General features: G+C 48.2%; 1 protein-coding gene across 1 annotated transcript in view; it reads left to right on the top strand.

Moving 5' to 3' along the window:
- Nucleotides 1-13,270, top strand: part of LOC133134553 (PHD finger protein 21B-like) — a 37,225-nt gene extending 23,955 nt beyond the window's left edge. The window contains exons 2-13 of the mRNA XM_061250753.1: nt 635-835; nt 3,907-3,999; nt 4,785-5,081; nt 5,853-5,984; nt 6,773-6,824; nt 7,514-7,590; nt 8,314-8,368; nt 9,101-9,123; nt 10,927-11,085; nt 11,573-11,639; nt 12,187-12,290; nt 13,022-13,270. Coding sequence (XP_061106737.1) covers nt 635-835; nt 3,907-3,999; nt 4,785-5,081; nt 5,853-5,984; nt 6,773-6,824; nt 7,514-7,590; nt 8,314-8,368; nt 9,101-9,123; nt 10,927-11,085; nt 11,573-11,639; nt 12,187-12,290; nt 13,022-13,270 — 1,509 coding nt within the window. The remainder of the gene's footprint in view (nt 1-634; nt 836-3,906; nt 4,000-4,784; nt 5,082-5,852; nt 5,985-6,772; nt 6,825-7,513; nt 7,591-8,313; nt 8,369-9,100; nt 9,124-10,926; nt 11,086-11,572; nt 11,640-12,186; nt 12,291-13,021) is intronic.
- The last annotated feature ends 4,507 nt before the right edge of the window (nt 13,271-17,777 follow it).

Below are 17,777 nucleotides of genomic sequence, written 5' to 3'. Positions count from 1 at the left end.
AATCCTAAATTACATTAAATTACTTAATTTTTTTTTTTTAATAGACATGTAATTTGGTAGGAATATTTCCTGAAAACAAGGAGCATATAACTTCTGTTATGAATACTATGCCTCCAAACAACAAGTTGATGATTAGAAATGATTGGCACAGGAACTTGGGCTCTGGGACAGAGGCAAAATGTGCACAGACGCCAAAATGATCCTCCAAACAACTGCACTGATGGAGAAAGACATGTCCCCTATAAACCTCTATGAGCATTTCTGTCCCCTGACCACTGCTGGAACCTAGCTGTGCTTAGTGTGTGGCCATATGATTACTGACTAATGAGAAGGCTCTACTGACCTCCTGCTGTAGGATGACTGAACTGCAGGTCAGAAAACTGCCCAAGATGATCTGGTGTCCTCGGTGTGACCTGTGACCTGTGACCTGTGACCTGTGACCTGTGCTATTTCATAAAGGCATTCTTGCTCTTTTTCTTTTTTTTCCAATGATGCCGATAAGTCTGCTGAACTGTGAAATCAGTGCAAATAATTACACACACACACACACACACACACACACACATAAAATAGGAGATGTTCGCTGGTGTTGATCTTCCTCACCCCTCCTCTTCCTCTCCCCCCGTCTCTGAAGCTGTCCGTCAGGAACGCCACGCCTCTCTCCCTCGTCAAGCCCAGCCAGCCCGTCTCCATGGTGACCACGCACGCCAACGGACAGAAGGCCCTGGGCCTGGAGCTGACGCAGAAATCTCCCAGCATCCTCCAGGGCGGGGGCCCAGCGGGCGCGGGCAGCCTGCCCGTGAGCAGGAGGGCGGGGGAGGCCCCTCACTCCCAGGTACGACGATGTTGGGCCCGGCACCGAAAGGGTTAAAATGGGGATCTCAAATCCTGGAGGGCCGCGGCGTTCGCTGGGGTTTGCTGCGTTTCAGCTCTTCTGAATTTCAAGTAATAGGCTAAAGGATAAAGTATGAATGTTGAGTTTGAAATTGCATACAGAAATCTCTCTTCTCTATGTGCATTGATGAGCCCTCACTTTCTCACTTATTTATTGATTAGGTTATTTTTCAAAATGGGATGAGCGCACACTCGCACACTCGCACACTTTAACACTGTGAAACTGTGTCCTGAGCTCTTCCAAAGCTTCATGGCCAGAACAACGGGAGTCATACTGCCGTGGAGTACACTCCGCAATGCAGGATAAATTTAACGATCTAAAGAGTAAACTTGTCACTTTCTGCCGCAGGTGTAAGAAACGGTGTGAGAGAAGATCTGAGTCTGAGATCAGGGGTCCTGCGGGTACAGCTCCGATCCCGAGCGCTGCTGCACACACTGCCCCCTGGTGGCAGCGCACAGACGCTAAAGACCATTTAAAAAATGTGTTTTATTACCTTCACTTTTATTATCGAACAGAAACTTTGTAAACATATATATCTGTTTCAGGGATCTGATCATTTGAAGTCGATTATGACGAAGAGCTCTTTAAACCCGATAGCTTTAGCGTTACGAAAGAGGACACTCGTGGTTTTATTCTTCCCCCGTGCTTACGTTTCTGCCTTTTACAGCGAAATAAAGCTCCGAAATCAGCAACGTTTACAAAGCTGCGGCTGTGTTTATGCAGAGGAAGCAAATTGCGTTCGTGATTTGTTTTTTAAAGAACGCGAAACGGCTGAGGAATGTGAACTTTCATTTTCCCAAAACGGGGACCATTATTTTGGATGGTTTAAATGTTTAAGGCTGGGGTGAGAAATAGCCCGTTGTTTTACAGTCTGTCTGTGTGCCGCGGTGTGCATTAGCGTCCCATTGCCTCCTGGTCCACCTCCAGCGCTAATGGTGTTCAGGCTCGCGCCATCACAATACAGAGGGCAACATCCGGAGTGACAGTAATCGCCGATATAATCACCGTAAACACCGCCGCGCGGGCCTTGTAAACGACACGCGGAGGAGCCGTTCATGTCTTTATGAATGCGGGAAGCTAATGCTCACTGCGGCGGCGCAGTGTACAATGGGCTCTTAGAATTATGCAAACACGACTACCTTTCAGCTATTTTTCAAAATGAGACACAAGTCATGTTAGGTTACAGGATCGGTTCTTGGGGATGCAGAGTGTTCTTGAACAGGGTGTCCAGCTTTCTGGGATTGAAGCGAGAGGGATATTTTCCCGGAGGCTGATTAGGAGCAGTGCCCGTTTTGTTTTATAGTCCCCTGTTGGTTTTTCTCTGCGGCTTAAACTGAGCAGTTACTGTGGCACGTCCATTCCTCTCGTGGGTTCCCCCCTCAGGCCAGTCACAGTCCGATTGGGATGTTCCCCAGTGCCGTATTTCTCACAGACAACAACTGCCCACCTGTGGGTCTCTGCTACTCATTGCTGCAAAGAACCAGTTCAGATGTAAGAAGATGACCCTGCTCTAAACTGGTTTAAGCTGGTTTAAACTGTGTTTTTGACACTTCTAGCTGGTCTGTAGGTCAGGTCAAAGCTGGTTAGGACAGTATAGCCTACTGTATAGTAGTCAGCTGGTGAAAGGTGCTAAAAGTATCAACAACATGCTTAAAGATTCATGATTTACAACTACATCTGTTAATGCCAATTCATGTAACCTTACTGTAAAGTGTGACCAAATATTCCATCCATCCATTATCTTAACCCACTTATCCTGAACAGGGTCGCAGGGGGGCTGGAGCCTATCCCAGCATACATTGGGCGAAAGGCAGGAATACACCCTGGACAGGTCGCCAGTCCATCACAGGGCACACACACCATTCACTCACACACTCATACCTACAGGCAATTTAGACTCTCCAATCAGCATAACCTGCATGTCTTTGGACTGTGGGAGGAAACCGGAGTACCCGGAGGAAACCCACGCAGAGAACATGCAAACTGCACAGAGAGGCCCCGGCCGACAGGGATACGAACCCAGGACCTCCTTGCTGTGAGGCGGCGGTGCTACCCACTGCACCATCTGTGTCGCCATGACCAAATATTATTAAATTGTCATTATACACCTGATATGTAATGTTCATATGTGGTATGATTCTGAATGGCCGTGATCGATTCATGCATCTGAATCTGTGGCTGGGATTCATTGAATCTGAATCCACACCATATCAGGTCTGGCTGTGACTGTGATTCACTGAATCTGAATATGTTGGGACTCGGTGTGGATTTGCAACAGGCCCTGCTGCGGGGATTTAGGTGGCCACGCTGTGATTGGTGAAGCTAGAAGGCCTGGCTGCACGGATTCACTGAGCCTTAAGTGGAGCCACTTCTGATCATAAAGGAGACAGAGCAATTACTAAAATAAATGCCCACCGTGTCAGAATGCTTTCTTGGCCGTTGCCATGGGTAACTGCTTCTCACCTTTTCAATAGTAGTGATATACAGAACTAAAGGGGGTTGGTATTGGAAGAAAAACCCTGATGGTAGCTTAGGCCTGGTTTTGTTGTTTATTCACCAGGAGATGCTGAAAAAAAACACAGAATGGCTTTGAATGTTGTTCCATGTTCCCTGAATAATCAGTCAGGGAACTGAATCATGTGGTCTGATCTTGGGCTGAGCTGCCTTGGACACCTAGTAAATTGCACAAAGCTAGTTTTATATTTGAAATAATAGCATCTCTTCATGTTTTTGAGTTGAAAAGACTCATGGTGTACAATGTTTTTGTTTTTAAACCCCCCCCTCTCTCTCTCTCTCTCCCTCTCTCCCTCTCTCTCTCTCTCCCCCTCTCCCCCCCCCTCTCTCTCTCTCTCCCCCTCTCTCCCTCTCTCCCTCTCTCTCTCTCCCCCTCTCTCCCTCTCTCTCTCTCTCTCTCTCCCTCTCTCTCTCTCTCTCTCCCTCTCTCCCCCTCTCTCCCTCTCTCTCTCCCTCTCCCCCCCCTCTCTCTCTCTCTCTCTCTCTCTCTCTCTCAGGTGCTGGGGCTACTCCCAGCCCGGCCCATTAAGGTGCCCCAGGTCAGCTCTCTGACCCGCCTGGCTGTTCACAAACCCACCGTGCTACCTCAGGTCTGAGCTCGCCTGAACACACACCTCAATACACACCTCAACACACACCTATCAGCCAAACAAACGTCTATCAGCTAAACCGACATCTCTCACCTCAACACACACCTACCAGCCAAACAAACGTCTATCAGCAAAACAGACATATCTCACCTCAACACACACCTATCAGCCAAACAAACGTCTATCAGCTAAACCGACATCTCTCACCTCAACACACGCCTATCAGCCAAACAAATGTCTATCAGCTAAACCGACATCGCTCACCTCAACACACACCTATCAGCCAAACAAACGTCTATCAGCTAAACCGACATCTCTCACCTCAACACACACCTATCAGCCAAACAAACGTCTATCAGCTAAACCGACATCTCTCACCTCAACACACACCTACCAGCCAAACAAACGTCTATCAGCAAAACAGACATATCTCACCTCAACACACACCTATCAGCCAAACAAACGTCTATCAGCTAAACCGACATCTCTCACCTCAACACACGCCTATCAGCCAAACAAACGTCTATCAGCTAAACCGACATCTCTCACCTCAACACACACCTATCAGCCAAACAAACGTCTATCAGCTAAACCGACATCTCTCGCCTCAACACACACCTTTCAGCCAAACAAACGTCTATCAGCTAAACAGACATCTGGAAACACATCTATTAAGCGAACACGCATCTATCAGCAGAACACATCTCTGTGCTATAAGGCTGTGAGCCTTCTTGTGGTCCAGAGGATACAGTGTGCAGGACTGTGACTCTCCCCCCCCCCCCCAGGTTAGGCCAAAGACCCTGCTCCCGGACAGCCTCCCACACAGACCCCCCCCCCAGGAGCAGCAGGCCAGCCGGCCCCCAGCACTGCAGAGGGTCAGTCCGCCACGGACCCACCCCCCCCAACTGACCAACGGGCAGGCCCACCCTTCCTCCCCACCCCCCTCCGGCGCCCCCGCCCAAATCAGCGGGGCGGGCGTGGCCTACGCCATCATCTCCGCTTCGCCCGCGGGGCCCGTGACCGTCTCGACCGTTCAGGAGGCCGGGGAGGGCCACCCTCAGCTTCTCGGTCCCGACGGCAAGGTCAGAGTCCGATTGGCTTAGCCTGCTCACTGCACTGCTGCTAACCTCAACTTAGCCCTTTCCATCTGCTGCTGCTGCTGCTATTCCATGTACACCTTTACTGTACCCCCGCTGGCTCAGCTATTCCATTTACACCTTTACTGTACCCCCCCCCGGCTCAGCTATTCCATGTACACCTTTACTGTACCCCCCCCGGCCCAGCTATTCCATTTACACCCTTACTGTACCCCCGGCCCAGCTATTCCATTTACACCTTTACTGTACCCCCGCTGGCTCAGCTATTCCATTTACACCTTTACTGTACCCCCCAGTTTGGATTAGGGGAGACTCCGGTCAGGAAGATTGTATAGAAAGGTTCATGGTCGATTTCTTTTTTTTTGTTGCATGTAAGCATAACTAACTCTGTTACTAACTCTGTGTATTAAATTACCTTACCGCATTTATCAGACATACTTTTCCTGAATGACATACACAACTGACCGTATTACACTAAATCCATTTATACACCTGAGTATGTGCTGGAGTTATTCAGGAAAAGTACAGCACGTTGCTCCTGGCCACAACAGCAGTGTCCCATCTGGGAATCTAATTGCCAACCTATGAGTCCCAAGCCCAGTTACTTAACCATCATACTGTTCTGCCACCTGCAAAGTGTGGGCAAACTTTTCAGTCAGGATTGGATGGCTGTTTTGTGTCTATTTGAATTTTGGATCCCCATGTCAGGGAACCCATACCTACTGATGGTCCTCTTGTCTGGTCCTCTGACGTCAGGTGATCATAATCCACCCCCAGTCTCCGAATATCTCCCAGAATTCACCTGGGTCAGAGCCCAGCAGCCCTGACCAGGAGGCCAGTCCCACACTCTCTCCTCCGGCCAATCAGAAGAGGGAAGAGGACCCGGAGGTAAGGCTCCTCTTTGTCACTGGAAAAATGCACTGAGATTAGAGCCAGGCTGCCCAACCCTGCTCCTGGAGATCTACCAACCTGTAGGTTTTCACTCCAACCCTAACAAAGCCCAGGGTTGGGCAGCTTCTGCTTAAAGGCCTAAAATGTTATGTAAATGTACATAGTTATATTTACAATAGGTGACATACAGTAGTAGGTGACATAAAGTAGTTCTAACTACAAAAGCACTCTGAAGTAAGAGTACATGTGATATGTTCATGACCATTCTTGACCCAACCCATTCACTCTCGTGAATAATTAAACTCCAAATACCCAGAAGGGAAGGCTTGAGGTTCTCTGTCCCCAGAACCTCCATGCTCTTCTAATAGATCGGGGGGGGGGGGGGCAACCCTGGTCCTCTAGTGCCGGAGATGGTCTTGGACTTCGCTCCATCCAAACATGTAACTCCATAATTAGACTCCTTCCCGTTTGCTGTAATTAATCAGGGTTAATGAACGCAGGAGACCGTGTGCGGGAGACACTCAGCCGTTCAGAATGTTCAGCCTCGGACTTTTAACCGTCCGTCGGACTCTCGTGATCGAGCTGAGATGGAACAAAGACCCAGGAACGTCCCTGCCGCTCCACGACCAGGGTCGCCTACCCCTGTAGTAGCATGTAGTGGTGTCAGCCGAGTGCAGTCAGGCCGCTTCACCACACCTGCTATATCCGTGCCCCCCTCTGTGCCCCCCTCTGTGCTCTACGCTCGGTTCCTGACCTGCCGCCATTTTGTTTTTCCTTTTCCACAGAAAATAACTTTCATGGTAGCCCTTGGCCTGGTGACCTCGGAGCATCTGGAGGGTGAGGAGCACTTTTCCTGACTGTGCGGATGAAGCCTCGTCACATTAGTCTGATCTCAGTGTTCAGTGTAGTCATCCAATATAAAGCACAGCCAACCATGATTTCGGACCTAATGTTGAATCTGAAATAATTTCCAAATCTCTCTGCAATTATTTTGTCTTCTAAGATACTTGGGATGGAGCTGGTGGAATAATTTGTCCAAGTGGCCAACATTCTGCCATAATAACAATCAATATATTGGCCAATGCTGAAATGTCCTTGTAGAAAGTAATGCAGAAGTTAACATAAATACAAACACAGAGAGGACCAACACAACCACAGCCATCCATGGCTCTGTTTGCTGCACACTGAGGGTGCCATTTTAGATACGTATGTAGTCCACAGGGCCGTCTCTATTGGGGGTGATGATTCTAGGGGCCCACAGCTTCAGGAGGGGCCCCCAGAAATTCCAGTAGGATTTCAAACAGTCGGGGGCCCAGAGTAATATTCGGGGGGGGGGGGGAGACTTCCTCGCTGCAGGGGTAACGGAGCTCTACGCTGTAGGGGTAACGGAGCTCTACGCTGCAGGGGTAACGGAGCTCTATGCTGCAGGGGTAACGGAGCTCTACGCTGCAGGGGTAACGGAGCTCTACGCTGCAGGGGTAACGGAGCTCTAAGATGTGTGGTGTGGTGCTCCTCTGTGACTTTAGAGCTCCAGAGCAAGAGGCAGGAGAGGAAGAGACGGAGCACCGCCGCCCCGGCCTACAGCGCCCTGCTCGAACCCGAGGTCAGTGCAGAGCGCAAGGCATGCTGGGAACCGGAAACCTGGTTCGAATACGCGAATTACGCTGAATTATTTCGGATTCAAATACTTTTCTGTGCTCGATTGATCTGACTTGGCGCAATTGGGGCAGCCGAGAGGACCAAAAGGTGGGGTTTGCCCCCCCCCCCCTTTTTTGAGAGTACAGTATTTCATAGGTTCCTGTACACCAGACAAGCTCGGTAAAGCGTAGAAAAGTATTTGAGTCTGTGTTTGGACCCCGGTCTGCTGGGAGGCAGGGCTGTGTGTAGTCTTATTGAGGGGCGTGTGCTCAAAATGGAAAGAGCACGCCTGTGGTGGACTGGACTGTACAAAATGGCCGCCACCAGACGGGCACTGTCTCAGCGCAGGGGCGCATGAGTCAGCTGTGCCCCTGTGGAAGTCATCCTGCTCTACTGGGGACAAAAACAACTTGAACACAACCTGCATTTTACGGGTGTGCTAATGAAAATTTGTGATAGCATGCTAGTTGCAAATCTACTCGTATAGTGCCCCGGGTGTAAAAATCCAGCTATGACCAGCTTGAAATGATGAAGAATTACCAAAACGTAGCTTGAGCTGCTCAAACCGTATTGAGTATGGAACTGGTCTGAGCTGGTCAACCAGCTATCAGCTGTTCAAGAACCTAGCTTGAGCTGTTTTTGTTTTCAGCAGGGGTGCTAATGTTAATGCTCTGCCTTGGTTTCACAGCGGAAAAGACTCATGTCACATTATCTCAACAGCCAACTATTCCTGCAGGCAGGAGGTAAGAGGGATCTCCCAGCTAGTATAATAATTACGACTATTTACAGGCACATGCACACACGCTCATACACATTCACACACACAGATATATGGGGGCGACATGGCTCAGGCAGTAAGAGCAGTCGTCTGGCAGTCGGAGGGTTGCTGGTTCGATCCCCTGCCCGGGCTGTGTCGAAGTGTCCTTGAGCAAGACACCTAACCCCCAAATGCTCCTGATGAGCTGGTCGGCGCCTTGCATGGCAGCCAATCGCCGTCGGTGTGTGAGTGTGTGTATGAATGGGTGAATGAGAAGCATAAATTGTACAGCACTTTGGATAAAGGTGCTATATAAATGCCAACCATTTACCATTTACATGTTTGGGGATGTGTAAATAAATATGTTTATTTTGTTATTAAGCTGACGCTTTATCCAAAGCGACTTGCAATTGACTAGACTAAGCAGGGGACAATCCCCCCAGGAGCAATGTGGGGTTAAGGGCCTTGCTCAAGGGCCCAACGGCTGTGCGGATCTTTTCACGGCTACACTGGGGGTTGAACCACCAACCTTCCAGGTCCCAGTCATGTACCTAAGCCACTAGGTTACAGGCCGGCCTGTCGAATCTGACATCTTGTGTGTCTCTGCTATAACCGTGCTCTTAGCTGCTGCATGGCTATCCCTGTCACCCCTCTGTGTCTCCCCGTCCAAACTCACCGCCACACATTAACCTGTTCTCTGCTCCTGCCCGCATGCTAGACACCGAGGATCTCTGCTGGAAGGTATGTCGTCTGCCTGTAGCCCCTCTCTCTGGTGTGTGTGTGTGTGTGTGTGTGGGTAAATTAGTTTGGGTTTTCTTGCTCCTGTACAGCAGTGCCTTGTGCTGTTTGTTGTCACTCCCTTTGGAATGAGTCACAGCCCCTGGTACAGGAAACAAAATGTACTGTAACTTTTTTTTTCCCGTGAATAAATGATCATGGGCTAATCCAAAATACACACTAAAACTGAAATAATATATATTTAAAAAACCCAGCAATAAACTGTTCCTTTAAACTGAAATTTTAGCTTTTCGTTTTCAGACACTTTTCAATGTGCATTTATTTTGCAGCTGCTTTCCTCCAGTGACTCTGTATTTTCTGTCTTTTACTGAAAATGGGAAAGTTAAGACTTTAATCCTGTGGAGGTGTTCTTTAATGAGGGAGATATGTTCTTTCATACCATCTGGCAGAAGTAACTGGCATCTTGACATTTGTAGAATTTCACTTATCTTGTTTTGGAGATGTTGAGTGTAGAGGCACATGAGATGATGAAAACCCAGGGGTGGGGTTTGTTTGGACAGGCCAGTATGAACAAAAACCCCACCATTTTATCTGCTTTCTGACAAAATGTCTGCCGGTTTGACAAAAGGATAAATAGATAAATCAAGTGCCTTTCAAGACCTAGGCTTAAGCTATGCATATTTAAATGAGCAGAAATCAGCACACGTCTACCACACTAACTCTCTTAATCATGATAATCATGTAAAGCAATCAAATAAATACCCTTAGAGCATCCATCCATCCATCCATCCATCCATTATCCTAACCCGCTTATCCTGAACAGGGTCGCAGGGGGGCTGGAGCCTATCCCAGCATACATTGGGCGAAAGGCAGGAATACACCCTGGACAGGTCGCCAGTCCATCGCAGTAGAGCATCCAGGCCCCAATAAATGCCCCTTTGTGCCAGTATGCTAGTAATTTGGGGTCTCCACTATCACACACTGGGGATGCCTTACCACACCACTGGGCTACATTTTATTTGTTAGCGGGCAGTTAAAAAAGTAGCGAGAATGCAATCCCCCAAAAAAGGTGCTGATTAACGGCCAGATTCTGCATGTTTATGTGTCCTGTGAGCTGGAACCTTTCTATCCTTCTCGTGCTCGAGATCCGTGGCATATGCCAGGAACGCAATCGATGCAGGTGGGCATTCCTTATGGAAAACCGGAGTCTGCTTTTGACTCTGAGGAAGACGTTGTTTTCACGTGGAAACGCCAGTCTCCCCTTGTCCATTAAAAACAGTGCATTTCTCTGAGCCAAGTCTGCTCCACGTCTCTGCTTTCAGACTAGTCCTGGTGTAGTGGTCTGGGTAAGGAGTCCCGGGGTAACACTGTACAATAAGGTTCCAGAATTGGAATGAACTCATGTAGTTGTTAACTAACTACTACTGAGAACCTAATCTGTACAGCTCTGTTGATGTATTTGTACGTACTTCATGTCAGCAACTACATTAGTTATTACCAATTCATATTGGAATGAAAAAGTTAGTTAATGTATTTGTTAATAATTTATACATTAGCAAGCCATAAGTTCATCCTATGGTTTGCAAATGTTTGATAATATGTTAGTTTACTTTATGAAGTGAATTTAATACCTAATTAATGTATTTGTCCATCATTAAATCGCGTTAGCAACTATCAGTTAATGTCGATTCATGAACCTTACTGTAAAGTGTGACTGGAGTCTCATACAAAGAAGAACAGGCCTACGAACGGGGCTATGAACCTACTGCCTGCCGGTTCCTGAGTGCTCTGCTCTGTGTGTGGCAGGAGGACTGGGCGCATGACGAGCTCTGTGCCGTGTGTGAGGAGGACGGAGACCTCCTGGCCTGCCGCGGCTGCCCCCGCGCCTACCACCCCGCCTGCCTGCTGCCCCCGCTCTCCGCCCCGCCCCGAGGGCCCTGGCACTGCCCCAAGTGCCAGAGGAAGGTGGGTGGAAGTCTGCCCTCCTCCAAGTTCCAGTTTAAACCAGTCTTAAGCTGGTTTAAGGTGGTTTAAGCTGCGTTTGCCACGTCTACCTGGTTTTTGCTGCTCGACTAGCTGTTCACCATCGGACCAGCCTATGGTCTGCTAGTCCTACCAGCTTAACCAGCTTAACCAGCTTAACCAGCTTAACTAGCCATAGACCAGCTTTGAGCAGTCTGGACCAGCTGGTGTTAGCTGGAATTCTTTTAGCAGGGTAGGAATATGGCACATCTCAGGAGCTGAAGTTCACTTTTAAGCATACACTCTGCAAAATAATAGTTCATAATAGTTATACTATCTACTGTATATGATATTGTCATAGAATCTAAATATTCCAAAATAAACATGCCACTCGTGATAATGTCAGTACGGAATCATGCTATCGGAAGTATGCATTTCTGTATCTCATGTTTCTGTAATCTCATGAATATATATTTTTTCCATTTTCAAGGTACTAAACAAAGATGATTTGCCTTGGACACAGAATTTCATCCAGTCGTACTTAACACACAAATCAGGTAAAGAGTGTGGAGATCCTGTGTGCTTCAGTCACTGAGCAGTATTTACACTGTACAGGAGCTGCATGGTGCGATAAACAGTGTGTGGGTCTGTATGGTGATTGTATGGAAGTGGTGCTTTCCTTTCAGTCTGTGGGATTGGTGACATTCCTGTATAATTCCTGTGTTAGTGACTGAGTGGGAATGCTGACATACCTGTGCTATCCCTGTGTCCGTGACTGAGTGGGAATGCTGTCATTCAACATTCCTGTGCTATCCCTGTGTTAGTGACTGAGTGGGAATGCTGACATTCCTGTGCTATCCCTGTGTTAGTGACTGAGTGGGAATGTTGACATTCAACATTCCTGTGCTATCCCTGTGTTAGTGACTGAGTGGGAATGCTGACATTCCTGTGCTATCCCTGTGTCCGTGACTGAGTGGGAATGCTGACATTCCTGTGCTATCCCTGTGTCCGTGACTGAGTGGGAATGTTGACATTCCTGTGCTATCCCTGTGTCCGTGACTGAGTGGGAATGCTGACATTCCTGTGCTCTTCCTGACTGCGCAGTGAGACAGGAGGAGAGGAGGAGGCTGAGGAAGAAGAACAGCGAGCTGAAGAAAGAGTGCGAGCTGGTGGAGGAGCAGGGCCAGAACCTCACCCAGGCCCTGGAGGTAATTACCCCCCACGCCTATACCAAATATACCCTTACCCACCCCCCACACCTCGCCCACAAACTCCCACACCTATACCAAATATACCCTTACCCACAAACCCCCCCACCTATACCAAATATACCCTTACCCACAAACCCCCACGCCTATACCTGATATATCTTTACCCACAAAGCCCCACGCCTATACCTGATATATCTTTACCCACAAAGCCCCACGCCTATACCTGATATATCTTTACCCGCAAACCCCCACGCCTATACCTGATATATCTTTACCCACAAACCCCCACGCCTATACCTGATATATCTTTACCCACAAACCCCCCCACCAATACCTAATATATCTTTACCCACAAACCCCCACGCCTATACCTGATATATCTTTACCCACAAACCCCCACGCCTATACCTAATATATCTTTACCCACAAACCCCCCCACCTATACCTGATATATCTTTACCCACAAACCCCCACGCTTATACCTAATATATCTTTACCCACAAACCCCCCCAGCTATACCTAATATATCTTTACCCACAAACCCCCACGCCTATACCTGATATATCTTTACCCACAAACCCCCACGCCTATACCTGATATATCTTTACCCACAAACCCCCACGCTTATACCAAATATATCTTTACCCACAAACCCCCACGCTTATACCTAATATATCTTTACCCTCAAACCCCCACGCTTATTCCTAATATACCCTTTTTTCTTGTAGAAATGCATGGAACTGAAGAACTGCCTTCTGGGACAGCAGAAGGACACTCGGGCGTCCCTGGAGCGCCTGAAGGCCCTGATCCGCCTGATCCAGCGCGAGCAGGTCATCCAGGTCACCATGATGGCCACGACCACCACAGAAACCTCTCTGCTCTCCCTCCCCTGGATCAAACCCAGCAGCACAGCGCCCCCTGCTGCAGCCTCCACACTACTGCAGAGGGGCCAGGCCCAGAGGCAGACCAACAACTAACATACCCAAACTGCCCCTGACTTCTGCCCCGAGTACTGCTACCCCCGACTACTGCCCCTGAGTACTACCTCCAAGTACTACTGCCGACTGCGACCTCTGAGTACTGGCCCTGAGTACTACTCCTGAGTTCTACCCCGACTACTGCCCCTGAGTACTGCCCCTGAGTCCTACTCCTGAGTTCTACCCCGACTACTGCCCCTGAGTACTGCCCCTGAGTCCTACTCCTGAGTTCTACCGCAGCCTACTACCCCTGAGTACTACCCCCGACTACTGACCTTTAGTACTACCCCTGAGTTCTACTGCCCCTGAGTACTACTACCCCTGACTACTACCCCTGAGCTCTACTGCCCCTGACTACTACCCCCGACAACTACCCTTGAGTACTACCCCTGACTACTGCCCTTTAGTACTACCCCTGGGTTCTACTGCCCCTGGGTTCTACTGCCCCTGAGCTCTACTGCCCCTGAGTACTGCCCCTGAGTACTCTGAGCCCAGCGCTGGCCATTAGCTCAATAATCTATCAACAAAAAAACAACTTTCTTTTTAAAAATGTTTCAAGTACCATTACAGGTATTTTCTGAACAAAATAACGCTGTTGAGCCAGAGAGGATTGTGGGTGAGCGTGGCAGAACACCACCACAGCGCACTCTGCTCGACGGGAGTGGTATTTTTATAACCCAACACCTTCAGTGCTAATGAGATTTTTTTACTCATCGTTTTTTTAATTTCTTATTTCTCAACGTACTTGGCCTTAATGTATTTATGAATATAAAAAAAAGAATGCCACAGACAGATTTATGAAAATGTTATGTTCTGTGAGGCAATGTTTTTTACAAGGGTAATAATAACTGCTTTGAACACAGTAAGGGAGGAGGGAATGCCTTTCCATGGCGGCTACAGGTGGAAAGCAGTGCATAGGACTGTACACTGGTACAGTATTGAGTATAAACTCATTCTTATTCTCCCATTAACAGTATTTGCCATATGAATTCAGGTAGGAGAGGGAAGGGAGTTCACTGTATGTGTATGAACCTTATGAGCCTTCAAACAAACAGAGAATAACATTTCACAGTATTAATATTGTTGAAATTGAAAAAAAAAAAGAATTTAAAGAAACTACAGAATTTAGCATTTTTTTGTGTGAAGAGTTTAGTATTTTCATGCCAATGCCTGTTGATAATGCAAAATGAAGTTTTTGGAGGATCTTTGACGGTCTTTGTACAGATGTTGTATCCTTCTTTGCTGTTCTGTATTGTTTATGGTTATTGAACCACACATGGGCATGGTGTTCAGGTACACATCTCCACGGAACTGAACACAAGTCTGTACTTATCCTTCCATTCGTATCTTTCACTTCTATTCACCAGTATTGAAAATATGCCAAAAATGTACATTTTTTTAAACGGTCATTTTTGCTACCATGCCAAGCTTTAAGTTCTCCCAAGAGACATTGCCTTTTTATCAGTGAGGAAAAGATGGAGGGCTGCTACAGCAACCAGACAGATAATTTCATTTATCTGTCTCGATTTGTCTGGGGGACATTTAAATGCAGATTCTGCAGCCTGTCATCCGGCGAAACCAAGGCTCCTGGCCGTCATCTGGTGTAACCAGACGGGTTCTGGTGAGTTCTGAGAGCAGAGCTGACCCACGGGTTCTGGTCCAAACAGCTTTCCCAGGCCCAGGATAGCCACATGCTACTTGACAACGAAAGCTGTCGTTTCTTATTTATTTCTGTTGCTGTCACTTGTAATGATGTGTAAATATTCCTTGGCTGAGGGTTTTGCTTGTTGTGTGCAGATTCAGGTAATACAGTGTGCCTGGTGGCACAAACGATGATTATAACAGATGGACATTTTTTTTTGAAATCTTGGTTTTAAAGCTGTGCACCAGTAAGAACAATAATAATGACTTTTGTGTTGAACAGGGGTATTCACCTCCAGGTCCTGTGGGCTGCAGTGCCTGCAGGTGTTTTCTCCCGTGCGCCACACCGCTTGACTTCGCTCCTCAGTTTCCCACCTTGGTTCAGCTCGGTGGTGAGGTCTGGTGGGGTCGTGTATGACTGACATGCGATAGGCGCTCACCCAGGTGTTTCTTTGAACAACTTTGGCGACTACAGATTCATATCGGTTCATATAAATGAGTATGCGTATTCTGTTACTGCAAACGATTGTATGCATCACCGCACTGTATGAAAGGTTCGCTCGCCACATCCAGACGACAGTTGTGTCCGCCAGTTTATGGAGTCTGACACTAGTCCATGCCTTCAGTGATACTCTCATTTTGTATTTACACTGTACTGTAAGGGATTCACACACATTATATTCACCCCCCGTACAGTGTGTCATTTATCTCTGTCATCGAGCCCCACATAAAGCTCTCCACGGTGCTCTGCAGCCTGGCCGTTTCTCTGAACATCGTCTTCGCTTGCCCCCCGGGCCTCAGCTGGGACTAACAAAAAAGTAAAAAAAAAAAAGTTGTTTTTAAAGTAAATTCCTGAAATGAAATTAGATAAGAACAAATGATCAGAACAAACGTGAGCCTGGGGAGGTTCAGGGTCCACCCGTGGAGCTTGGGGAGAAGTGACGGAGAGACGGACCCTTCACTGTTCAAACGCTCGGCACAGTCCACTCTCCTCCGCAGACACGCGCTCTGACTCTGAAGCTCACCGCTCTGACGCTCTGACGCTCTGACTCTCTGACTCTCTGACGCTCTGACTCTCTGACTCTCTGACTCTCTGACGCTCTGACTCTCTGACTCTCTGACGCTCTGACGCTCTGACTCTCTGACTCTGAAGCTCACCGCTCTGACGCTCTGACGCTCTGACTCTCTGACTCTCTGACTCTCTGACGCTCTGACGCTCTGACTCTCTGACTCTCTGACGCTCTGACGCTCTGACTCTCTGACTCTCTGACTCTCTGACGCTCTGACTCTCTGACTCTCTGACGCTCTGACTCTCTGACTCTCTGACTCTCTGACTCTCTGACGCTCTGACTCTCTGACTCTCTGACTCTCTGACGCTCTGACTCTCTGACGCTCTGACTCTCTGACTCTCTGACTCTCTGACGCTCTGACTCTCTGACGCTCTGACTCTCTGACTCTCTGACGCTCTGACTCTCTGACGCTCTGACGCTCTGATGCTCACGCGCTCTGACGCTCTGACTCTGAAGCTCTGAAGCTCTGACGCTCTGACGCTCTGACGCTCTGACTCTCTGACTCTCTGACGCTCTGACTCTCTGACGCTCTGACGCTCTGACTCTGAAGCTCTGAAGCTCTGACGCTCTGACGCTCTGGCGCTCTGACGCTCTGACTCTCTGACTCTCTGACTCTCTGACGCTCTGACGCTCTGACGCTCTGAAGCTCTGACGCTCTGAAGCTCTGACGCTCTGACTCTCTGACTCTCTGACTCTCTGACGCTCTGACGCTCTGGCGCTCTGACGCTCTGACGCTCTGACTCTCTGACTCTCTGACTCTCTGACGCTCTGACGCTCTGACGCTCTGACGCTCTGAAGCTCTGACGCTCTGACTCTCTGACGCTCTGACGCTCTGACTCTCTGACTCTCTGACGCTCTGACGCTCTGAAGCTCTGACGCTCTGACTCTCTGACGCTCTGACGCTCTGACGCTCTGACGCTCTGACTCTCTGACGCTCTGACTCTCTGACTCTCTGACGCTCTGACTCTCTGACGCTCTGAAGCTCTGACGCTCTGACGCTCTGACTCTCTGACGCTCTGAAGCTCTGACTCTCTGACGCTCACACGCTCACGCTTTCACATGCAGCCCCAATGAAGATCAGCAGGTCCCAGATGTGCTAGGACAATATCATCTGTCATGTGTTCAGTTCTCTGAATTCAGTTCTCCAGGGACATCTGTTACCTGTATTTAGTTCTCCAGGGACATCTGTTACCTGTATTTAGTTCTCCAGGGACATCTGTTATCAGCCCGTCAGATTTGTGCCTAAGATGTGCTTACACTTATTTCCATGCCAACTTGAGATTTATCTAATTTTAACCTAATATATAAAAGTGCATATCTATGCGCAAATTAAAAACCATATCCATGCACCTCCAGTGGTGAAGAGTCACATGGCAAGCCACAGGACTGTTTCATTATTTTAAATCAAATGAGAGAGTAGGTGTGTATACCTTAGTTACTCAAAGGGCATTGTTGTACTAGTTCATTTCAATGATTCGTAGGAAACCATAGTGTCAGCCTGCAATAAAAGGGTTGGATGTCACACAATAATCAATCCGTTAGTTATGTATGTCTTATGATCCACTAATCCACCTATCATGTGCTTTCAGACATTTACTTGTATGAAGCCATCAAGACCTATCCAGAGAAAAGCACTATGATTGGCTAGTCAGTCACTGATGGCTCATGATGGTTGAACCTGATTGGTTGTTCATGCCTCAGTCATAGGACTTAGGATCACTGCTAAAGGCCTATTAGAGAGATACTCACAGACCTGTGGACCTCTGTGGACCTCTGTGCTCGGATCCAATAGAAGG

The sequence above is a fragment of the Conger conger genome, chromosome 8 (assembly GCF_963514075.1).
Source record: "Conger conger chromosome 8, fConCon1.1, whole genome shotgun sequence".
Classification (NCBI taxonomy): Eukaryota; Metazoa; Chordata; class Actinopteri; order Anguilliformes; family Congridae; genus Conger; species Conger conger.
This window is presented reverse-complemented; position numbering and strand designations above follow the sequence as displayed.